The sequence below is a fragment of the Oreochromis aureus genome, linkage group 20 (assembly GCF_013358895.1).
Source record: "Oreochromis aureus strain Israel breed Guangdong linkage group 20, ZZ_aureus, whole genome shotgun sequence".
In the NCBI taxonomy this organism is placed as follows: domain Eukaryota; kingdom Metazoa; phylum Chordata; class Actinopteri; order Cichliformes; family Cichlidae; genus Oreochromis; species Oreochromis aureus.
This window is the reverse complement of record NC_052961.1, coordinates 25,973,784-25,994,110: the sequence shown is the minus strand read 5'-3', so window position 1 is coordinate 25,994,110 and position 20,327 is coordinate 25,973,784. Positions and strand designations below refer to the sequence as shown.

At 40.5% G+C, this 20,327-nt stretch overlaps 2 protein-coding genes across 8 annotated transcripts; one reads left to right on the top strand and one right to left on the bottom strand.

The window, feature by feature from the left end:
- On the top strand, positions 1-10,568 carry borcs6 (BLOC-1 related complex subunit 6). Of its 7 annotated transcripts, XM_039604540.1 has the most exons (8): positions 167-430; positions 634-757; positions 1,970-2,598; positions 2,994-3,180; positions 3,385-3,567; positions 6,316-6,479; positions 6,993-7,076; positions 7,471-10,568. In XM_039604540.1, the coding sequence occupies exons 3-8, from the start codon at positions 1,981-1,983 to the stop codon at positions 7,594-7,596; spliced, it is 1,362 nt and encodes a 453-aa protein (XP_039460474.1). In that variant the 5' UTR covers positions 167-430; positions 634-757; positions 1,970-1,980; the 3' UTR covers positions 7,597-10,568. The 7 variants fall into 7 exon arrangements, with proteins under 7 accessions (XP_031601223.1, XP_031601222.1, XP_039460472.1 ...); XM_031745363.2 differs by lacking the exons at positions 167-430; positions 634-757 and adding an exon at positions 1-77 and having other exon boundaries at positions 1,973-2,598; XM_031745362.2 differs by lacking the exons at positions 167-430; positions 634-757 and adding an exon at positions 1-77.
- Positions 10,569-12,439: 1,871 nt separating this feature from the next.
- Positions 12,440-19,363, bottom strand: si:dkey-72l14.3 (Glyco_hydro_56 domain-containing protein; the record flags this gene model as incomplete). The annotated part of the gene is made up of 6 exons (XM_031745389.2): positions 12,440-12,925; positions 14,620-14,802; positions 15,846-15,932; positions 16,245-16,391; positions 16,977-17,225; positions 18,956-19,363. Coding segments are annotated over 6 exons (1,464 nt in total), but the record flags the coding sequence as incomplete, so codon positions are not given.
- Between the last annotated feature and the right edge of the window lie 964 nt (positions 19,364-20,327).

The following is a 20,327-nucleotide window of genomic DNA, read 5'->3' as shown; positions in this document are numbered from 1 at the left end:
TTTCGGAACTTGATGCGGAAGGATATTTTCATCGGACTCGGTTGTTGGTTACATCTGTCAGGATAGAAACTCCTCAGGTGAGTGTTTTTATCGTCTAACGGAGCTCTGTAGCGCTGCTGTATGAGCCTGTTTGTAGGTAACTGCGAAGGTTAGCACTAAATGTACGTTTTGATGTAGCCGTGTCAAACAATAAAAGCCAGCTGTGAGTGTTCTGGGAGTTGGAGGCCTGGACTGCTAATGTTAGCCGCGCTGCGCTAACGTCATTTAACTGCACTGGCAGCTGAAAGGGAGCTAGCAAGGCGACTCTGACAGCACTACGACAACTTCCTCAGCGCTGGCAGACAGTTATGCTTGTCAGGGTTTTTTTCTTAGTTCCTCTTTGTTTGTCACACCGTAGTTTTCGGGCGTTGCTGTCTTAAAATCTGGAAATGTAAGCTAATATGAACACTAAGGTAGCTTAGTATTGAGCTAAACCATTTAGTATGACGCCATTTCAGTCTTTATGGAAAATTGTTATGATCCATAAGTGTGTCAGCTAACACCGACGTGTTTAAATCTTTGGAAAATTCTCACAGCAGTCCCCTTCTTCTCACAGTCTAATTGTTTCCATTGTCTTGTACGTCATATGAGAAGTCAGGAGACCAAGCACATTATTCACTTATTCTGCTTTTGAAGAGGAGTCAGTGAATTCAGTCGATGTACTCCTCTCCTGTTGTCTGTGGTTGTGCCTTTAGAGATTTCTCTGTGCAGCAGTAACGTAAGTCTCCTTACTCACATTAAGCATTTCTCATTGTGTTTCTACGCACTGCTGTTGTTTCTACACATACTTCAATTTCTCATTGTGTTGATGCATTTTTCATTTGACTCTGATTCATCAAAACCAGTTTTTAACACTTTTGGCAGTCAGATCTTCAGATCTCTCACTTACCTTAATGCTGTCTGGTATAGATTTAGTGTTTTAATCTCAGTTTTAAAGCTTTTTCAACTATAAAGGGAAGAGCAAGGCCAGTTACACACACAGCAATAGTCGCCCTACAATATTCATTGGTCACAGATAGGAAGTTATCGACTGACTTTGCTTGGTTTGACGTGAAAAACTTTTGATTGTTTTAGTCTTTTGCACAGTTCAGTCAGTGTTATGAGAAATGCCTTAACTGTTTTGAGAACTGCTTTAGGAGTGGTGAGAACGATGTTCCTGATGCATCGAAGTGATCAAGACAAACCATAAACAGCTGCCATTGTTCGGCTACATGGCAAAATGTAGTTACTATATTCTTACTTACATTTGATAATGTGCAGTTGTGGTCAGAAATCACAAAGCAATTAACATTTTTACACCCAATTCTCGATTTTTCTATTTTGAAGTTATTAAAGATGTTTGTTGTGGAATCATTCCACTCTGGTAAAAGACCAGTTCAAGGAGATCATTAAAAGCCCAAAATTAATGTGACGTTCATGTCCATTATGATTGTATGCAAACTTTTGTTTGCTGTGACTTTCTGTTGCATCCCATGCGCTCAAAAATCTAGAAAATTCCCTTTACTGCCGTATATGTAAATAATCCATTGGATAGAATTCATAGATTCTACCCACATCATCAGGCCCTATTGATGGATATTTGACCCCCTGACTCGTGTTTCTCAAGTAAGATCTGGCCAAACCATTGAATACTCAATACTGTAGCAAAAGATGGCATGGAATGCTTGGTCAGACTCTTGACTTTGTTTACTAATTTTCTGACCAAACATTTTCTAATTTAGGTGAGGAATCCTTTCTAATGTACTGATGATTAAGGAAGGATAAGGGGATGAGATGTGTTGATGTTTTTAAAAAACGGTTTGTATAAAAAATGTTATTTTGGTATGTGGGAAAACCCTTTTAGCTCATGGTAAAACCAGTTAATTTAATTATAGATTTAAAAGGTAGAGTCACTTCCAGGTTTCCAGTAATGTTCTTTCTTTGTAATCAGCAGGCGGAGGGATGAGTCTCTCCCCTGTGATTGGCACAGAAGTGCCAGAAACGGCAAACGGGGTAGCGACACCTGTTGCACTGGAGAACGGCCCTCAAGCTCCGGTCTCAGTGAAATGTTCAAGTAGAATACCAGGTACCGGGGAGGCATCTGTGGATGAGTCCCACATGCACACAGAAAACCATGCTGATGCTAATATGGAAACTAGAGTTCACCATGGGAAAGGCCACTTGGACACAGAGATGGACATGAATGAGAGAACCTCTAGCTTATCATTACAGAGCCCTGAGGAGGCAAACCCCTCCCTCCCCACAGTGACAGGCACAGGAGAAACAGAACTAGGATCCAAAGACAAAGACATTCCTGATGAAGCCTCTAAGACTGTGGACCCTGCTGATGCAGTTCTTCTGTGGGACTCAGCATTGCACAGGCAGTCCAAAGACTCGTTTCAGCAAGGACACCCAGTCACCACAGACAGGCAGCAGACAGAAGCAGAGACTGCAGATGGAGGCTCCAACAGCCAAGAGGAGGATGTAGATGGAGAGACAGAGAAACAGGATGTGGAGGAGGATGAGAAGAATGAAAACAAGTTGGAGAATCAGCGCACCGGAAGGAGAACAAAGGTGGAAGTGAGTGGAGTGCAGGATTATTGTTCTGACATTTCAGGTTTATTAGATTGTGTGTACCAAAGAGAGCAGAGGGTAAAGGAGGAAGAGAGAATGATGTCAGCAGATGTAATGAGAACTAAAGCCAGCGCAAATAAATGTAGCTGAGTCATCAGAACATGACCTCTTTCAGACAAATTTCAGTAGGATTAAAATAAAGTGCAGCGTGCTGACTATCAATGATTGACAAGATGATTGTCCTTATTTTAGAGTGAATAAACCTAAAATTGAGAAAAGAAGCCGTCTATCAAAGAAAAGCGTGGCCACTGTAAACGACAGGAGATATGTGTAGCTCCACATGGTTCAGTAAATTTTCTCTACTTTTTTTTATTTTTTTATTTGTTCTCCAAAATTTCCAGTCTTCACAACGCTACTCATCTTCAGCCCCTGGTCCGAGTACCTCCACCTCTTCTTCTCCTCCACCTCCTCTTCTTTCTTCAGATGATACCCCTTGCCCTCCTCACATCATGGCCCAGGTCTGGGTTCGCAATGTGCGGGGAATGCAGGACAGCAAGAGCCTGGATGAAATTAGTCAAGCGTGTGGAGGTAGATGTGCATCTTCCCGTGGTCTGGCTTTTTCTTCGTGTCTTTTCTAAACTGAGAAATGTATAAAATCTTTTTCTGTAAAGCACCAGAGTGAAGTAAAAAGAAGTGGAATTTGTGACATTGTTTAGCTTTTCTTCCACGTTGAACTGTGTTACTGACTGTCGACAGTGTTTTGTAACCACAAGTCGTTGATATTGGTTGCAGGTGGTTCAGGGGCTCGAGGAGGGGGCAGAAGTGGCCAGTCAGAGGGCCGAAGGGCCACCATCTCCTCGGCTTTGGAACTAGAGGGTACAGTCAGTCACGATGGAGACCTGACTAACTTCATCACAAAAAACCTCGAGCAGAAGATCAAAATGAGCTCCAAGCCTAGTCTGGACTGCAGTGACTGTGAGTAAAGAGTCAGAGGAATAATTGACATTATTCAAACACATTTTTTCCCCTTTTTTTGTAAATTATGAAAACATTTTGTATTTCTGTATTAGTTTTTTATTCTAAGTGCAAACAGAAGAAACATGCATACTGTATGTGTGGAGTGCATACAGTTTGTGCTGGTGTAGAGGACATGTAGATAGAGCTCTTTCATGACTGCTTGTACTCCCCCGCTGACCATTTCAACAGGTTATTGGTATTTGTATAGCTGGTGGGACTGAAATGCAGTGACAGTTGTCTTTAAGATTTACAGCCTGCTCCTCCTTGCAGAGGCAAACACGCCCAGTCAGCGACTAGTCATCATTAATGCATAGCTTAGACCATAATAAGTAAATTGGAATTGAGGTACTAATTTAAGCAAATTAATTGCCATGATTGGTTATCCTATTATGAACCGGCTTACATGAATCCCTTAATGGCCTGTGGGGTCATTCAATGTCAGTTGATCAAATGCATACAATCTGATCTTTGCAACTCAGATTTGCTTGAGAAAAGAATTCCACAGTAAAGACAGATGTGGTGATAGATGTATGAGTGTGGACTCTAAGCTGTATAGTTTACAGCTCTGTGCGTGGGCTACATTCAGACCTACAGAGACAAGTTAACATATGATGATTGCTTGATTTCACTAAAATATTTGGCTGTTAGATCTCTGATAGTAGATTTTACCTCAGGCAAACAAAGGCAGGTGCAACAGATTTATGTAACAAGAATAACTGTCAGACAAATTCCATTTTATCTTTTTTTTTTTTTTTTACAGGTTTTACTGGTTTGAGGCATTGCTCATGTTGAGGTTGCTGGGTCACAGCTCTGAGTAGTTTTAGCTTTGGTGACTTTTCCTTTCTTAGCTACTTTATAATGCCCATGTTCAGCTGGGTGTGGTTGATATAAGTGTCTGGTTAGGTTTGATCCCCCCCCCCTTTACAGTTTACTTTAGCAAACTTTGTGTCTTCACTCACAGTGAAGAGCTTCCATGCTCCACAACATGGTAGCATATGTCTGTCAATGTGCGCAGGACTATTCGTGTGCGTCGCTGTGCATGTGTTGCCCATGCATAAACCAGACCGGCTCATGCATGGGACATTCCCGAGTCTCACCAGCTGGCACTCGTCAGAGCAGAGAAGGCTGAAAATCATCCTTTTCTGGTCCCTGGCCCATCGATCGGCACATTTCTAATAAATGTATAATTTTTCCTCCGAGCGTGCAGTAGCTGAAGTTGACTGGTTCGCTGTTATCATACAATGTTAATGTGGTACAAGCTAAGCAATTCATGTAGTCGCTATTTTTTTTAGTTATTTATTTTACTTTCTGTCTCAATAGATTGAGTGAAAAATCATGTGACTGACTCAAGGAAGGATGATGTGTTCATTCAGTTAGGAAGTGCGCCATATATACAGATCGTTACAGTTGAAGAGTAGTTAAGTGTTGAAACAACACTTTAAAAAATATAACAGTCAAAATTGAAAGTTTTCAGTTCTGAGACAGAAATTGTTCATCATATTCAGTTACCACAGAAATATTTTGCATTTGCTGCAGCAAATGATGAAATACAGCAAAGCTAAAAACGTGAATAATGCCAGTGATGGTGTCAACATGAAGCAACAAGCCATTCTAACATGTAGATACTCTACACTGTGTGTGAACACTATCAGGTTTAGCCTGTCTTAGTGATTCTCTTACATGCTCAGGAAATGTTTCTGCATGAAGCTTTATGCTCATATCATTGAGAACAGTGTGGGAAATCTCTAAAAGTTACACTTTTGGTTAGTGAAACCCTCCACCGGTGCTTGTTTCCCTTCAGAGTCCTCTCTGCATAAGATTTTATAAGCGTAATAATTAAAAGGTGATTTTGTTCTTCCCCTCTCCTCATCTTCCCATTTTCCTGTGTGATTAAATTAGCCTAAGTCTGAGCTGTGGGGAGACGATGGAGACCCAACCCCAGGAGGAAAAGTTTTGTTTCTTTTTCCTCAAAATGCCACACGTGTGCCGCTGTCTCAGAAATTAAATCTTCTCTGTAGGTTCAGCAGGTCGCCCAAGCAGAGCTTGTGCATTAGCAGCCATCCGTCTTGTCAGATTTTGCTGGAGTAAGACACAGAACCCCTGCCCTTCACTCAGAAACCCTCCTGGATGAGAGTGTCAGCTAAACTGGCCTCTCAATTTAAACACAGGGCCACAGTCAATATGTCCTCTGTGGCAGCTCATTCTCTCTACCTGCTGATTCAATTAAGATTGATGACGCACAGACCTTGTTTAGACTGAGGGGATTTGTTAAAGGTCCTGCCACAGCCCGACAGAAACTTTTCAGAGGTTGAAACTGTTTTTGTTTTTAAATTCCAATTTATTGACTGGGGTTTGTTTAATCCAAGGTTTAATTACTCATGGCACTCTTGGCTAAGTGTATAATTTGTTTCAATTTCTGAGAAACAGTCTTTTTAAAAAAAACTACCAAATACGAATGTTTCATTTTATTCAGTGTTTCTTTTTTTTTTTCCTTCTTCACTGTAGTTATAGTTTAATTTTGCACCCTGACTAGAATTTGGTTCACTGCATTTCAGCCAGAAGGCATATGCTTATCTCCTCCACCAGTGTCCATAACTTTACACTTTATAGATAATTCTGCTAATGGGTTATCTAAAATAGTATATTCTATATTAGCTATATTAGCTATTCTATATTGTATATCTAATTTATGATGACTCTCTCTAGCGGACTGTTCGGGTCCTATTTACCGAAGTCGAGGGTTGACACGGCGACCAGCGGATATACCACCCATTGATCCCACCGTCCTTCTGGACCTTCAGAGACACACCCAGGAAGTGGCACACAGTGTGGAGGTGATGATGCGGAGCCTCAATGGAACCATCCAAAATGTGAGTGTTAGTAGTCAGAAGTGTAACACGTACACGTCATTGCAGTCTGTGTATTACGTAGTAGTTTAAGGTGTGTATGGGTGTCACAGATGTCAGCTGAGAACAGCATTGCCTGGTGATGAGTCTCGATTTCTGCTTTGGATTTAGACGGTAGGGTCAGAATTTGGCATAAACAACATGAAAGCTTCCTGCCTTCCATCAACACCTCAGATCACAAGTTCACTGTAGTCACCAGATATCAATCCAAAGAGCATCTTTCACATCATGGATGAGCAGCCAACAAACCTGCAGCGACTTTGTGATGCTTTTATGTTGACATGAATGTTCCCAGCACCTTGTTGAATCTATGCCATTAAGAGTTAAGGCAAAAAGGGGTCTAACCCTGTAAAAGCACTGCTGAGGGTATATGTAGATATATTACAGGGTCCTCATGTTTTACGTTACTATTTTATTTCTCCCCTTTTGTTTTTGTGCTATTCTTTAATCTCTCTCTTAACCCGCTCTTTTATGCAGATGACAGCTCTGAGTGTGGGATATATCCAGACCTACAGAGACTCCGTGGACAGCCTGGGAGAGTCTGTAGATATGAGTATAAAGGTGAAATGTAGTTTGTGTTTTTGTGTCTGTTCCTTTCACATAACCTGACAAGTAAAGATTGCTGTTTGCTGGGTCCACCAGAGCAAGCAACCTTTAATACTATTAGCTAAATAATAGTGATAGCCCAGATCATGTCATTTTGCTGGATTTTCCTTGGACACGAGTTGCATTTATGGGTTGGATGTTGTATTGTAGTCGCTACATGATAGGTCACTTTACAGAAATATGATTTAACAGAAGGCATTCCTAACTTGTGAACCTGAAAAAAAAAAACTGTTAATGAGGAAAAACCTTAAATCAGGACCACAGTGGGCAACCCCCTCACATTATTTTTGTTAAGTACAAATTATTCCTTTTCTGATAAATTCTGTCGTCCATGTTTTTGCCTCCACAGGGCATGTATACACTAATGGCTCGCTGCGAGGAGTTGGATCGTTCCATGCAGCCCATACACAACCTGGCTACGCAGATACGCGATATCAAACGCACCCTTGACACTCTAGAGGCAATTTGCAAGTAACACCATGAACAAACATCCCAGATGCAAAGGTCAAGCATCAGGCGCATGTGTGCAACCAACCCACCCATGTGCAGGTAGCACACACACACATACTGCAGCGAAGACACCCGTGGAGTCTGGGAACTGTTGCTGCTCGGCATGTTGGATTATCGGCACTCCTAGTTCCTCTGGACTGGCTTACACGTTCCTCATGTTTGTGTTGTGAGATCTCAGATGAACTGTGCTTATTTCGCTCTTCAGGCCAAGCTTTTTCCCTTTCACAACATTTACGCTATCCAAGTTGTCAAGAAACAAAATCTCACAAATTAACCAGTTTTAGAGACACTTGTACCTTGGACACATGCACATGGACAGATCCTTAAAGAAGGTGGGATAAATGGGGTCTTTTTTTTTTCTTTTTTTACTTCACCGTTTAAAAGGAGTGAGTTGGTCTCCGTCCAGCCTGCTTGGTTCAGATTGCACTAACCTCTGTTCCCCACATGGAGGTGATGTTTCGTTCTCCGTCTCTCTGCCACTGGAGAGGCAATAAAAACTGCTCAGCAGGCGGTGACTTTTGCACAGGAACAGAAAGTCTATTTTTTAATCTTATGCAACAAGGATCAGATTCTTTCACTGCAAGCTAAATTACAGTTGTGTCATGTCTGTTTGTCCTTACGTGTTTTGTGTGTTTTCAGTTTCCTCAGCATGCGTGCTTGTTCAAAAACATTGAAACTTTGTGTCACTGGGAACCAGTACAGTCCGTACTCTGTCAGTGCAGTCCAAGATGATGTTGAGTACATAACTGGAAACATATGTTGTGCAGCCTTTGCAGTGGCTTTAAATATTTCATATAAGATTAACAGCTTCAGGTATTTAATTTCCTTTGACTTTTAGATGCCATTTATAGGGCTGGATAGTGACGTTGATCTCCTGATTTTAATTCTTCATTATTCAGCTGCATCAGAGCTTGAGAACCTAAATTCTTACATCCTATAAAACTGTAAAACTAAGTAAAGTGCATCTGATAGGCTAAATTGTAAAACACAATCAAGGGGCAGCATTATTGTGCGTAAATTAAAAATAGAAGCATTCTAACTTTGAGCACACGCAGGGCTGAATGTCTGATCTCATTCTCGTTAGCACCGTTTGTGCAGAGACGGCATCAGCCTGATATCTGAAGACAGCTGGCTAGCTTACATTAGCAACCCAAGAGACTGACTGGATTAAGTAAAATTCATGACTTACATTCTTCCATAACTTGTAGCCAGAGATAACATCTCATCTTGTCATCAAACACAAACCAAGGGCTCAGATCAGTGTGCAGTCTTCTTTTTTTCAGTCTGTCCCCCTCATGATTATAGTCGTGACTCAATGTGGCTGTGATTTTATAAAACAAGATTCATGTGCACATTGTGACAACTCGATTTCCAAGGTTTAAACACTTTACACTCTATGCAGCTCTGACTGAAACCACTTAGAAAAATTAACCACTGCAGCCCAACCAAACTGAGACTAACGAGAAAAAACAAAAAGCGAAGATTGATTTCCAGTGAAATCTGAAGCTGTTGAAAGTCTTTTTATTTCCAGGCGAGTAACTACGAAAACACTGCTCAGTGTCATTAATTGTATCGTGTTTGGTTAGGTTCCTGTACACTCAATTTAAAGAAATGATTTATGCATTAGAATAGCTCCATTCAAAAACACATTTTAAATCCATTAAACTTCTCTTGAAGAATGATTGTGGGGGCTTTGCCAGCTATGGACTTAAATCAGCTGCTGAACGTGGTGAATGACTAAAGTTGGAGGTTTTGTAGCTTTCTGTTTTACTTTTGCATTTAATAAATGTGTTTGAAACCTGGAAAATCAAATGCTAAAAATGAATTTTGGATTCACAGTTCTGGCTTTTGATTGCATCGAAGGGTCGGAGAGAAATTACTCAGACAGCAGATAAACTGTTGTGCAACTTTTTATAATGTCAGCATAGGAACAGTGGACACAGTGTTACAAGAAAAAAGAGCTACGGCCTGTGGATGTGAGCTAAGGTGGTTTACTTAAGCATTTATTAATTTACCGAACGATGAAGCCAGCATCGCCTGGCTGTTGTTCCCAGCCTTTCTTAAATTAATGAAAAGTCTGCTGTAATTGCACTTGTAGGATTAATCTAGATCAGAGTATGTGTTCAAGATCTTCATTCTAAGAGTGAACCTTATTATAGATGTCATTTGGAATGAGGAGTCTTGTTTTGGTTGTCTTACACTGGACTCTGCATACATTTCTGTTGGTAGTGCTTCAAGATTGATCTAAACCAAATACTGAAGTCATTTTTAATCTAAAATGTTGCCTGAGCAATACTGTAAGCAAGGTAAGTATACATTTTAATCTTGAACATCATATTGAAGCTTAATTCAGCCATTAAATCACTTTTAAACATCTTTACGAAGTGTCATATGTGGATGTGGAACTCGGAGCAGTGCATTAACTCTGCAAAACGTGCCCCTCTATGCCGCTCTGCACTTGTTTTCATCAGTGCGGTAAAGATCAAGCCAAAAAATACATTCAATTGGTTATGATGGCTGTTTGTGTAAAACTGCTCTTTGGTTTCTTACGTCCCTCGAACCTTGTTGGAAAGGGTTTTAGCCAGGAAATGTTATTAAAATTTCAAGGTTTATAGTAAAGTTAATATTCATCCAGGTTCCCTAAGTTATATTGACGTATACCAGTACATGTGTGTAAAGATGTAAATGCTGTTTTGTAGGGGAGTATAAAAAAAAATGTTACTGGAAGACTTGATAGATATTTGAGGCAAGAGAGACATAGAGCTGTGATGTAAGAGAGGAAATGTCATTTTCTTGTTTTGTTTTTTAAATTCTGTCTTACAATCAGAGGCACCTGTGTACATATGATCTCTTTCTGTAACTAAAATGATTTAGATACCCTTTGTCTTGACTGTATATTTTATTGAAAAATAAATTTACAGAACCTGCAAAAAACCCCAAACATTTGGAGCTTCTTTTTTTTTTTTTTTAACAGAACACCACCTCCAGTATTCTGTTACTGTCCTGTTTAAAACAGTCCTGTGACTAAAAATGCATCTTTACTGCTGCAAGAGGACTTAGGAGTGTAAGTAGCAGTCATGTGCTGCTAAGAAAACACACATGGTCACGAATAAGCATGATATAATGAGGAAGAGGAAAGACATCAGCAGTAATCTTAAAGAAGCAATTGTTGCTGCTTATCAGTCTGTGAAGGGTTAAAAAGCCACTTGCCATGTTCTGACTCAGACTCTACAGGCCTCAGTTAACATGTTAATGTTAAAGTTCATGACTAAAAAAGACCAATCAGACTTGAGGAACAATGTCCTTTGGACAGACCAGATCGAAGTGGACATGTTTGGCTATAATACACAGCACCACGTTTGGTGAAATCCAACCACAGCATACCGATACCTACTGCCAAGCACAGTGGTGGAGGGGTGGTGATTTGGGCTTGTCTTGCAGTCCACCATGAAATCGTCTGTATACCAAAGTATTCTAGAGTCAAATGTCAGAATTGGGTCATGCACGGACAATGATCTGAAGCACAGCAACAAACGTGAAAGAAATACTGAAAAAAACAAAACAAAACCCGGCCATCCATTGATGAGAGCGTTGCAGATTTCGAAATGCTTTAGCAGGACCTTGAGAGAGCTGTGCATAAAACCAAACCATTGGTGAACTGAAGCGAGGTTGTATTGAAGAGTGGGACAAAATTCCTCTATGTGAGAGTCATGCAGAAAACGATTACTGTAGACTATCTAAAGATTACAAGCTCTTGGATCATCAAGTGTACTTCGGTTTCACAGGACAGCACAGAGTCTTTCTCACAAGACTGTGTATGAATTTGCAGCTTGTCTGGAGTACTGCGTTTACTGCTTTCTTTGTAAACCATGAAAATGTGGCGTTGAGCCCAGATTTGAAATGCAGTGACCCTGAATGTGAAATGGCAAACCAGAATTGTGCCTTCACTCATTTTATTCTTTACAACTGAGCTTTTCCTACAGTGATGGTTTCCCAGTGTGGAGGGGTGTAGTTCCTGCAGAACTCAGGCAGAGGAGGCCAGAGCACTCAGAAAATATGTGCTGCATCTCAGCAGTATTAACATTTATGATATGTAAAGCTTAAGTGAGTTTTGTGTGTGTGTGTGTGTGTGTGTTAATATGGTAAATATGTAGCCCAAGGATGATACACATTCATTGTGTAGGAAATTTGCATTTAAATTCTTCATGTGAAGCTTTAAATAAACTCCCTGTTAAAAGCAGATTCAAAGTTGAGCTTCCCAAAATAAGAAAAGAACGTGACATTTCACTTACCCGGACCATGATTCAGGGATGTGAATAGTTTTGGTTTTATTGCCCAGGCTTCTGCTCTTACCCTTACCATGGATCATCTACACTCGTAACTAACAGCAGCCTTCGTTACATGCATATGAAATCAGTCACTGACATTTTTGCTTGTGTGTTTTCTTCTGTTCTTTTATTTCATGATAAAATAAAACATTTCTTTTTGAACCGCCCCTTTAACCTGACGCATTTCTTGAAATACAAGGGGAGCCAGAGTATTTGGGGCCTTCTCTGGCCATACACACATGCACAGACAAACCTCAAAGCAGTTTTACTACTTACAAACGTTACCAGTGCGTAGCGAGGTTGGATGACTTTCTGGCTTATTAGTCATTTCTCCTTTCTCTTTAAATCCAACCAGTCAGTGTAACCTGAATCTGTTGGTACAACCAGTGGTAGGTCTTCACCCTCAACTCTGGTCATAGTTTGTTCTTTTCTTAATGATGCACCATTCAGATCACACACTTGGTTAATCATCTGCACCTGACAGGGTTTGGATGTTTTGCTCAAGGGCACTTCAGAAGGGCTCACACATGTGGTTTTGGTGCAGTCCTCCAAGAGGAAGGCTGTTCAGTTCAAAATTTAAGGTTCCAGGTTTAGGCTTCCAAGCACCAGCAACAGCAAAACGGTGATGTTTGGGGCACTCGGGGGATTGGTACCCTTATCTGTCGATGCTTCCAGTGAAGGTGCTGGAATTCCAGTACCAGCTGTGCTACTCCCACTAAATTCTGTCACAGAGGCACGTTTTGTTGTGGCAGTTGTTGTAGTCTCTGTTGCACCTCCAGCGTTTGCTTCCAGTGTTCCTCCAAGAGACACTCCATCTTTGGGAGACTGCAGGTCTAAGACATCCTGGTCTTCTGTCTTATACCACTGGCACTGGAAGTCTTTCTTCCAGATTTCAGCTGGATCCGGTTCAGCTGTCTTAGTGTCTGTGTCCGGCAGATCCGTGGCTTTTGCTGCCTCCACCTGAGACTGATGGCAGAAAATTATGTTATCAGTAACAAACACTACTGTATTTACTCTCACAGGAAATATTGCAGTTTATTGGAGTATTAGTCTAAAGTTTTCTGCACTTTAAGAACTACTCAATAGATCAGACAATTGATTTGAAGGCATTTCCAAGTCTCGACCTTTTACTTGATAGCTTTTGACTGAAACTGTCAATATGAGACAAACAAAGAAGAGCTAACAAATATTTAAGCAATGACCAAATCAACGATTTGCTACATTTTTAAAAAGAAGCCCATGCCCATGCCAGCTCAGCTTAAAAATCATGAAGCCAACTGAAAAAGATGATGCCAGAATTACTTCCCAGGTTAAGCAAGACTCCTTCACAATACCTAATGAAGGAAGGGACACTCTTGAGGAGGTAGATACATCATTGTGAAGGCCCACTCAAGAGACACCTTCCCGAATGTAAATGTGCACAAACCACTGATTGCACTCAAAACCAGAAGGCTCAGGTCAGACTTTGCCAGGAAACATCTAAAAGAGTTTGCCTACTTCTTTTTTCCCCCCCAGAAGCATGCAGACTGAGATGAAGCTAACCAACCTTGACACCTTCTCCACACTTTTCTCTTCCCAATGATGGAAAGAGAAAAGTGTGGAGAAGGAGAGAAACTGATCAGACAGCGCTTCATAGTGCAAATAGACAATGACCCATAGCGTCCTGCAAAATCAAGCCAAGAGCTTCTCAAGCCATAGAAATGGGAGATTCTTTAAGCAACAAGTCAGTCAACTGATCTCAACCCAACAGAGCATGATTATCAGCGACGGAGGAATAAACTGAATACAGACAGTCTAAAACAAGCAGCAGCTGAAGATGACTGCAGTAAAAAGATAACAGAGCATCTCAAGGGAGGAATCACAGCGCTGGGTAATGTACGTGGATTTTAGTATTCAAACTCCAACTGATTTTCATCCAAGTGTTAAAAACAATCATTAATATAATATTTAAAATTACAGTAGTCTGCCTTTTTGATAATAGAGCCTCTAAAATGGGGGCTATACATAAATAGTTAATGCAAAATTTTTCGAAAACTAAAGCTGAACTAAAGCTGAAAGTCTACACTTCAATCACATGTTGATTGTTTGATTTAAAATCCAATGTTATGGTGAGCAGAGGCAAAACTACAAAAAAGCATCATTGCTATTAGGTGTATGCACCTAACTGTGTGTAGTGAGTGTTGTGAAATCCTGATCTAGTCATTTACAGAGAAATAACACGGTGTTCCTGTTGTGGAGGATCAGACTCCACTCGATCCACCTCTTTTGCATCTTAGCTGCCGTCTTCTTGTCTGTTGAACACAGAATATCCTCAAGCGGTCAAACTCCGTGCTGTTTTTGTTCCCTCTGAGATTAGTTTATATTCCCCCTGATAAAGCATACGTGGTTTTCTTTCATTTTTTTTTCAAAATTAGCTTTTATGTTTACAACTTTTCAAACATGCAGCACGTTAGGAACGTGCATCACTGCGTCCCTGTAAACTACAGTAAGCAGACTTTGTGAATCAGTTGTAGAAATCTAGGTTTTATTATATAGCCTCCGGTACCACAATGTGTTTGTCAGCTATTCCACAAGCATGATTTCACTGCGATTACTACATAGTTCATTTCTGAACATGCAGGAAGCCGAAGTTTAAATGGCTTTAAGTAGCAGTTTCTCACCTTTTCAGCCACTGTGGATGGAGGTGGGAGATGGAGATAGGCAGAGCTTTCTGGATTTTGACGGACACATCTACCTCTTCCTTGACAAAGGGAGGCTGAGCAGAGTCGAGCTGCTGTGGTAACGTTGATGGAGTAGGGTCCCAGGACCTTACGGACAAACTCAGCCAGTTCCTGGCACTCTCTCTGGGAAAAGACAGGCAGTCTGATGTAAGCAGGAAAATGGAAGAAACTCTCTGAAAGTTTCCTTTATGAAGTAAAGCGGTGTAGCACACCACAAAAGTTGAAATGCAGAGATAAAAATATATGCACAAAAGTCTGGGAGGTGAGGAGACCAGTTGCTGGACTTTTGAGAGAGGAATGTTGTCCTATTCGTGTCTGATTTAGGGTTGTAGCTCCCATCACTAATGCACCCCCATACCATCAGGGATGCAGGCTTTTGAACTGAGTGCTGATAACAAGCTGGATTGTTCTGCTTCTTTTCAGTCCCGAGGACACGGGACTGTTTCTTCCACACAGATTTTCAAATTTAGATTCCTCTGACCACAGAACAGTTTTTCACTTTCCCTCAGTCCATTTTAAATAAGCTTTGGCCCGGAGAGGACATGCGGATCGTGTTCACATATCTCTTTAACCTGGATTTGTGGATGGCAGTGTGAGCTGTGTTCACGGACAATGATTTCTGGAAGTGTTCGTGAGCCCATGCACTGATTTCCATGACAGAATCGAGCCTGTTTGTAATTCAGGGTAGTGGGAGGGCCCAAAGATCATGACCATCCAATACTGATGTTTGGTCTTGTCCCTTGCACCCACACATTTCTCCAGATTTTGGACTCTTTTTGATGATATTATGTACTGTAGATGATTCGATACTAAAAGTCTTCACAGTTTTACGCTGTGGAATGTTTTTCCACCTCTCTAAGATCTAAGATGCTCTTTTTATACCCAATCACGTTACTGACCTGTTGCCAATTAACCTAATTAACCTAATGTTTCCCTTTTCTAGACGTTTGCTGCCCTCACCCCTGCCATCACATTCAAATTGAGCCAATATTTTTCTTAAATTTCCACAGTTTTACATATTTTTATGTTCTACTCTAAGTAAAATATGGGTTTATGAGATTTGCAAATCATTGTTTTCTGTTTATTTATATTTCACACAGTGTCCCATCTTTTTCAGAAGTAATAAGGGTGCAGAGCATACTGTGGTCTTCATGCACAGTGTGTACCTCTGTTTTAGTCTCACTTCTCTCCCAGATGACAACTCCTGCTGTTCCCATGGCAGCACTTTCTCCTATGCTGCTGACCAGATCAGCCTGTAACAAAAAGAAGAAGAAAATGTGCAATAAATTAAGATATGAAAGGTCAATACAATGGCTCCCCCCCATCCAGCTTTGTAATATAGTGCATATTACAGTGGAAGTATCTGTTTATTACACCATGAATCATAATCCCATAAGGAAGCTGTGGAACAACAGAAAAACACATTTTCTGAGATTACATTTTAAACTGGAATATGTTACTGGAATTATCTTCTGCACCTCATCTATTTATGTTTTGCTTGACTATTTAAGTAAAATATGTTTGCTGTGCACTACAAGCGTATGTCCTCGTATCTTTTGTCTTACCGGTGATAAAAAAGTGTTAGTTGAGGCATAAACACTCTTAACAAGAGGAAATACTGGAAGGTCAAACTCTGCCCCGCTCGCAGAAGATATTCGTAGTGCTTCCTTTATTTGACTGGATAAAAAAAGCCTGGCTCCAGGTGTCCCACTCTATAAAAAAGCAAACATAATGCACACACTTTTAACAGAAATAAACTGTGTCATCTTGTGGTGATCAAAGCTCCTTTTCCAGTTTTCTTCTTGACATGGACATGTGTTTACGGCGCAGCGTTTTAGAATTGAAACTGGATGGTCTTTGTCAAATACAAAAACACTCAGGTTTTTTTTGGCTCTTCTCGGTACTGTATCGCTGAGCTCACAGAGATGTTGGCATGCATTAACTCTGACAGGTAAAAGGTTTCAAACCAGACGTGACCTTCTTCTTTTTTTGGTTTTACACTAGGAGCTGCCTTTCTACAGTCGGGTAGATTTTGACAGCCCAAGAAGTGAGACTGAGCTGGAGAACAGTTTTTGGGACTTGTTCTCTTCTCCCTAGTTTTCCCTCTGCTTGTCTAACAGACAAGCTGAAGTACACATGACAGTGATTAGGTTTTCAGTGCTCCCTAAACACAATGTTTTCTGTTATCATAGTTTTTATCTTAGAATTAAAGGTGGGCCATAATAGCAATACATAATAGCAATTACAAGCAAACAAAAACTGTTCACCTAAAACATACACGTGGAAAAGTTACTGACCTGCAGCTTCTCCAGGGTGAGGAGAGGGTAGAGGGCAGAGCTTCGTTTCCATAGCCATGAAAGCTCGTCATTAAGAGCCATCTCTGCAGGGGGGCACTGGCCGGTGTAATTGGCTAACATGGTTTGAGTTGGGTCGCTATTGTAACAGCTAGGGTAAGGGGAAAAGCCCCATAATGCTTTGGGTCTTATCCTTTTGACCTCCCGTAGAGTCTCCATCATTACTGACTGGGCTGCTGCCTCAAAGTCCACCTGTGAAAACATGAGCAGATCTTTATGTCTTTTGAGCGAAATTTCTGTTTTGTGGTCTAAAAAAACTTTGGGCACATCATCATCCCAACATATTTTATTTCATGATAAACAACAAAATATACCACAAGATGACAGAAATGTACAAGCAGCTGTTATCAGATGAATGAACAGGACTTCTTGGGAGTATCAGCAGTATTTTTTGGCATTTTGTTACTAGCAGTCTGTTACAAAAGCACATAATTTATTTCTTAGTATCTATGAAAAATGCCAAATATAACACAGTTTGCAAGACATGACGTTGTATTTTTGCACCTACAAGGTGATTCCTAAACTGCTATTGGAAGAAAACTTGGCATATGTTAGCCTTGTGTGCAGTGTGTCCTTAACAAATTTGAGGATTTGGGTTTTTTGTTTTTTTTAGCCACACAGTATCATCTAGAAAGCATCTAATTGGCATCAGGTTTGTTTTTGAGTGTGATAATGATTCCAAACACACTGCCAATACAGTAAAAGCTTGGCTGGATAAAAAAGCACACAAGGGAACACTATAGGTGATAGACTGGCCTCCCCAGAAGAGGCCAATGCACTGATAAACACAACTCATCTGTGACACATTTCTTTGCAATAGGGGATTCGACCCAGCTGGTTGCATCCTGGTTATATTCCTGTGTAAAAGCTAGGTCACAGAGTGCCTCTGTCATTTTGCAATTTAAATGACTTTCCTGGAGCAACTATGAATTTCTGAATTTCTGTTTCAAATCTATGAGGTTCTGTCTGGACTGAATGTAAGTAGTTAATGTAAATGTCTGTTTAATATGAATTTCTTTGTATGTACATTGTAAGAGATAGTTTGGGTGTATAGTTTTGGTTGTGCTGCAGTCTCCAGCCACTGTTTACCCAGTAGAACTATAATGTTACAGGAAGAGACCTACGACAGAACAAAAGCAATATTTTTTTCTTTTTTAAAAAATACATTACCTAAAAATAATTTATTAAGAAATTACTACAAATAGTTGGTAAACTATAGTTTTATCGACATTTTATTAGCAATATTCCCTGCCTTTACTAAAACGCCTCTTTCATGCTGGCCTTGATAGTACACCAAATACATCTGAAATCATTTTAGCATAAATACAACTGCTTAGAGTTGCTAACTGTGAATATGTGGTTAAAAATCAAATTGCAAAAAAAAAAAATTATAATAATAGTATAGTATAATAAAAATATCTTATTTACACATATTTATGTTTACACAAATTGTCTAAATTAATGCAACTCGTGCATTTTCTAAGGCCACGCTGAGGATTATATGATAATCTCTCTGCTACAAAATGATGCCAAGGATCACTTTGTCCAAGTGAGTCATCACATAAAATACACTCACGAGATAAGCACCAAATTTTCAGTCTGACTTTCTTCCACATTTTCCTTCCTCACATTTCCTCATCGTCTTTCTCTTTATGGCTTATTACACTGTTACTTTAAAATCTTGCCAGCTTAATGATGCAACTTTGGTGTGATGACCAAAAGCAAAATAGACCATAGTGGGGCTGTTAGTAGCAGCATTTCTTTTGCATTTTTCATCAAACATTTTTTTTTAAAACAAAGTTGGCTTCTTGCCGGTTTGCCCTGAACTTTAAAATGAACTCGTCTTAGCATTTTTACTTTTTCATCCTCTTTTCTTCTGGACATAGTGGCTCTTTACTTCTACCACCCTGGATTTTCCTTACCTTTGACCACTTCTCCACTTCTGCAGGGGTCCAGTTAGGAAAAAAACCCTTAAGCAGTTTCTTTGATGCCTCCACATATAACGCTTGCTTCTCTCGACTCCTCGACCACTGAGGGACCCACTCAGCCCAACGCAGTACCCCCAGACCAAGGTACCTTGGGGCAGGTAAAGCTTCCTCTAAGTCCTGCTTCATCTTCTGGAGGTGAGTATCCAGCCTCGTGTGCTGTGGTAGTCCCCCATTTATTGGCGTGTCTATATCTACAAAGTAAGGGTAGTTCCCCAATGTATCTTCATAAAAGACAGCGACACGGCCGTCCCGTTCCATCCCGAAAGAGCCGGGATCTGGCCGACCAGAGCAGGAAGAATCAGGGATACCCCAGAAGATAATAAAAGGCTGTCCAGACAGGAGAGGGGGGAAAGCTGGCCGGGGTGGAGCAGCTGTACAGATGCCAGCAAAGGCAGCAATCATGAGGAAAAAGAGAGCTGATGAAGAAGCAGAGTGAGTTCTGAGATGGTAAAGTTTCAGTTTTGGTTTTGGCTGTGGGTCATGATGAGACCGTGGCTCGGTCCACGCCATTGAAGCAGTTCCCTCTCAGGTTCTCGTCTCCTTGAGCCCCTCACAGCCAATCATGTTCCTGGAAAACACAAAGCAGGAGTTAAACTTTAGTCTATAAAGAGATGCAGTTGCTAAACAAAGTCACCATCAAGTTGTGTGCAGCAAGTGATGAACAAGTTATTTGTTGTCAGTTAGTTGTTGTTGGTAATTTGAGCTCATTAGAGCCACTTGAAACATTAAGAATCGTCACTGTGGAATAATCTCTCCCAGATATCTGTGGATCCTAAACATGAATGTAAACATTTGAATTGGCTTTCCACTTGTTTGATGATGCCCTCATGGTGCACTTTACACATCTGCTAGAGCTCAAGAACACTCACCACATGTTGGTGAGAGACACTAAACATTGATATAACTTCTTTTTTACAAGGAAAGTCCAGATGGAAAGAAACCCACCACCCCTCACCAGATGTGTTCACTGACACTGCATCTTCTCAGGACTGTAACTGGCTTGATGGCCATCTTTTTCACAGTTGTATTCATTTTGTTGCAACAGTTAGGATGGGAAACTTTGATCTTATTTGTTAATACATAAGCTTTGCTGACTGCACTTAATAACCGGTACTAATTATGATCAGTCAGAAATGCTGAAAAGGCTTTTTGAAGGTCTAAATGGTAAAATTCAGTCTTCATGTATCAGTCACATTGTACAAAACCTGCTCTTCTTCTTTTACACTGACAAAATGCCCAATCACTAACAGCACCTAGAATGTAAAATACATTTTTTCATAGATGCATTTTCTGGGTCGCAGGGTTT

What these genes read in the sequence shown, in the direction of transcription:
- borcs6 (XM_039604538.1), top strand. Translation starts at nt 121, where the DNA reads ATGAGCCTGTTTGTAGGTAACTGCGAAG. An exon ending in AATTAGTCAAGCGTGTGGAG is followed by an intron (nt 3,181 to 3,384) that starts GTAGATGTGCAT and finishes TATTGGTTGCAG; the next exon opens with GTGGTTCAGGGGCTCGAGGA. An exon ending in TCAATGGAACCATCCAAAAT is followed by an intron (nt 6,480 to 6,992) that starts GTGAGTGTTAGT and finishes TCTTTTATGCAG; the next exon opens with ATGACAGCTCTGAGTGTGGG.